The sequence below is a fragment of the Stegastes partitus genome, unplaced genomic scaffold (genome assembly GCF_000690725.1).
Source record: "Stegastes partitus isolate 25-593 unplaced genomic scaffold, Stegastes_partitus-1.0.2 Scaffold277, whole genome shotgun sequence".
Lineage (NCBI taxonomy): Eukaryota > Metazoa > Chordata > Actinopteri > Pomacentridae > Stegastes > Stegastes partitus.
In genome coordinates, this window is record NW_007578008.1 from 27,686 (window position 1) to 30,494 (window position 2,809).

General features: G+C 43.1%; 1 protein-coding gene across 1 annotated transcript in view; it reads right to left on the reverse strand.

Annotated features, from left to right (window-relative positions):
- The window catches only part of LOC103357845 (glutamate receptor-interacting protein 2-like), a 215,168-nt gene that overhangs the window by 24,884 nt on the left and 187,475 nt on the right, over nt 1-2,809 (reverse strand). Inside the window, exon 14 of the mRNA XM_008282571.1 lies at nt 2,359-2,439. Coding sequence (XP_008280793.1) covers nt 2,359-2,439 — 81 coding nt within the window. The remainder of the gene's footprint in view (nt 1-2,358; nt 2,440-2,809) is intronic.

The window sequence follows — 2,809 nt, forward strand, 5'->3', positions numbered from 1 at the left end:
AAGGTTCAAGGGGTTAACAGACGAAGTTTTGACAGCAATGGCAATTAAATGCTAATTTGCAGTTACATTAAATCTCTCTTAAACCCTGACATTGTGAAGATTTGTGGAAAACAGCCAGTGTTTTTGTGCTGTGACATCCCTGTCGGCGGTGAACACTTGCGTTCAGAAGATGGCACCATTGCACTGCTCTCCGTTTCCGTGACTGCCTCAGTCCAGCCTGGTGTACAGCATGACAGAAAACTAAAAAAACTCTGATCATGACTTATGTGACGGTGTGCTCCAGCTGCAGCGAGAGTTTGTGGGTGGATGACAGACTTTACATCACATGTTTCTTCAAGGATGTGGACCCTTGCTGCACAGAATTGACTTTAAGATGTGATGTAAATCGTGTCATCCACCAAAATCGGCAGAGCGTTTGCACTGCAAATACAACAAACAGGAAAACGATTGGTGCTCCAAACAAATGACGCATGAGGAGAGAATCTGCGAGGAGATTCTCCCTCGTTGCCACCTTTATAATTCATCATTAAAAGAGTTGTAATTACTGCAGGACTTTGGAGGAGCTGTGATTTATGCATGTTTTCCATCTACGCAGCATCTACACATGAGACGGTGCCATTTTCATTTTGTCGGACACTGCAGCTATCCATCAATACATTAGAGTTGTCAGAACTTCTGCATTTATTTCGGGTGATTAAAGACGTTCAAGCTACTTGATATTTCTTCTAAAATGAGACATAAGGCTTCACTGGTTTAACTGAACTCCACACAGGAGGTTTATGAGCAGCTGAATGACAGCATCACACACTCAGCTGCTTTGTAAAAATGAAATGGGTTGTAGAGAAAGTAGAATGTGTCGACGCTTTTCATCGATTCTGGGGATTCTGCTGGTCTTTAATGTGCTTTTCAACTTCTATTAATAAGCAGCCGTGTCCCTGGAAACACGAGATCTTGCTTGACATTAGCAAAAAAACCAGAGACGGGTATTCAGGTACAGTTCATTACACAGAGATTTGAGCACTGATGCATAATGGAAGAGAAAATCCCTATTCAGTGTCAATTTCCACTCAGCAACACTCCCATCTCATTCACTGTTTTTCCTCCTTTTCTTTCCGTAGACAAAGAGTGTAAGTCCTCTTTTCCGTGAAGCGTACATAATTGACAATTCCTGTAAAAAAAAGGTCCACAGTAGGAGGGTTTCTCTGAAGCCAGCAGCTGGTGACAGCTCCTTTACTTGCACCCAAGAAAATCTTCAGGAGGCGGATATCACGCTCGCACACAGTAAACTTTCAAAGTAAATTCAACAATGTGAAGGCCCGCACTGTGGCAGAACGGTTAAATACACACACATGCTTTAGATAAATCATCTTAATTAGTTTTTTTAAATAACATATAAACACGCCCGGCTGGAAATATGCTTGACATTAGCAAACATCAGAAAGAGGTAGACGGGACACGAGTGAGATTATACGTTGATCCACAACCGTCTTCATTTATGTTCTTCTAAATATTTAAAAATGTGCCAGGTTTAACAGTTGGCCTGTCACTGAGCTAATGCTGCTCAAAATAATCCGCCGGGGAGACGACAATATGTATACGCACACTGCAGACTCGGTATAATTAATGAATGTAGGTCATGTCCCGCTGAAGTCGGAAAATTGTGCAGCTTTACAGTGAAGTGTGTAATGAATTACCTCAACGAGCTTCTTCGCTGAGCTCCTCATTCTGGTGATGAACATCTTTGATATGTTAAACGCATCGCTGTACACACTACACGATCACTGGACCCATGCGCTGCCGCTAAACATCTCATCTCAAAGCCATTAATCTTCAGCTGTAGCAGCCTGGGAAGGTTCTCTGGATTTTAAAAGACTGGCTGCAGGGATTTACCACGAGAACATTGGTGAGGTTGGGCACTAATGGTGGGAAGATAAGGCCAAGTTTATAGCCCAGTTTCATCTGACAGGTGTTTAATGGGACTGTGCAGGTTCTTCCAACGACAAAGCAGTAAAACTTGTGCCTTTATAGATCCGACTTTGGGTGTTTTTAACGGGAAAACTGCTTAGTATGATCAAAAATCACCTATTGTAGCATCTTATTGTTTATAACTTGGAACTACGTGGCCTAGAATAAACTATAACGAGACTACAACATGACCTACAAACGCACACGGTGATGAAAAATGGTATCTGCTCCATTTTTTTAGAAACATCCAGCTTCCCCGCAGGCTCGGCTACCATGAAAAATACATGCGTGGAACAAGGCAGAGGGTGGCCTCGTGAAATGTAAACAATCCGCCAGCAGCCGCTCACAACAAAAAGTAAATCACGTGAATGTTTGAAGTACGTTCACTCCTACCGCTGATGGTGAGCCCCAGCTCCACGCCTCTCTTCTTCGGCAGCTTGACGTGGAACGTGCCGCTGCTCGGCACCACCGACTCTGTAACAGAAACACACACACGGCGTTACGCACAAGGAGAAAAGCCACTAATAAAAAATAAAAAAAAGAGCAACAAGTGGTTCTTTTCATCCTGCTTAACATTTGTAATTACAAGGCATTTAGCTCTTGCTCTTATCTTCTCTGAATTGCTCTTCTCCGGGGCAAACAGCGGCTTCAAATCCTCACTGTTTGCCTGCATGACTCATAACACTAATTCCGGCAGTGAAACAAACTCTACATCCAGGCACAAACACGACAAGTGAAAATTGTAAGCAGAGCAGCCACTTAAGACTTTTAGAACAAGTTGTTTGGATCGGTTTCTCGCTTTGGCGTCCTTCTAACTCAACAAGAAGCTCGTAGCATTCACTGG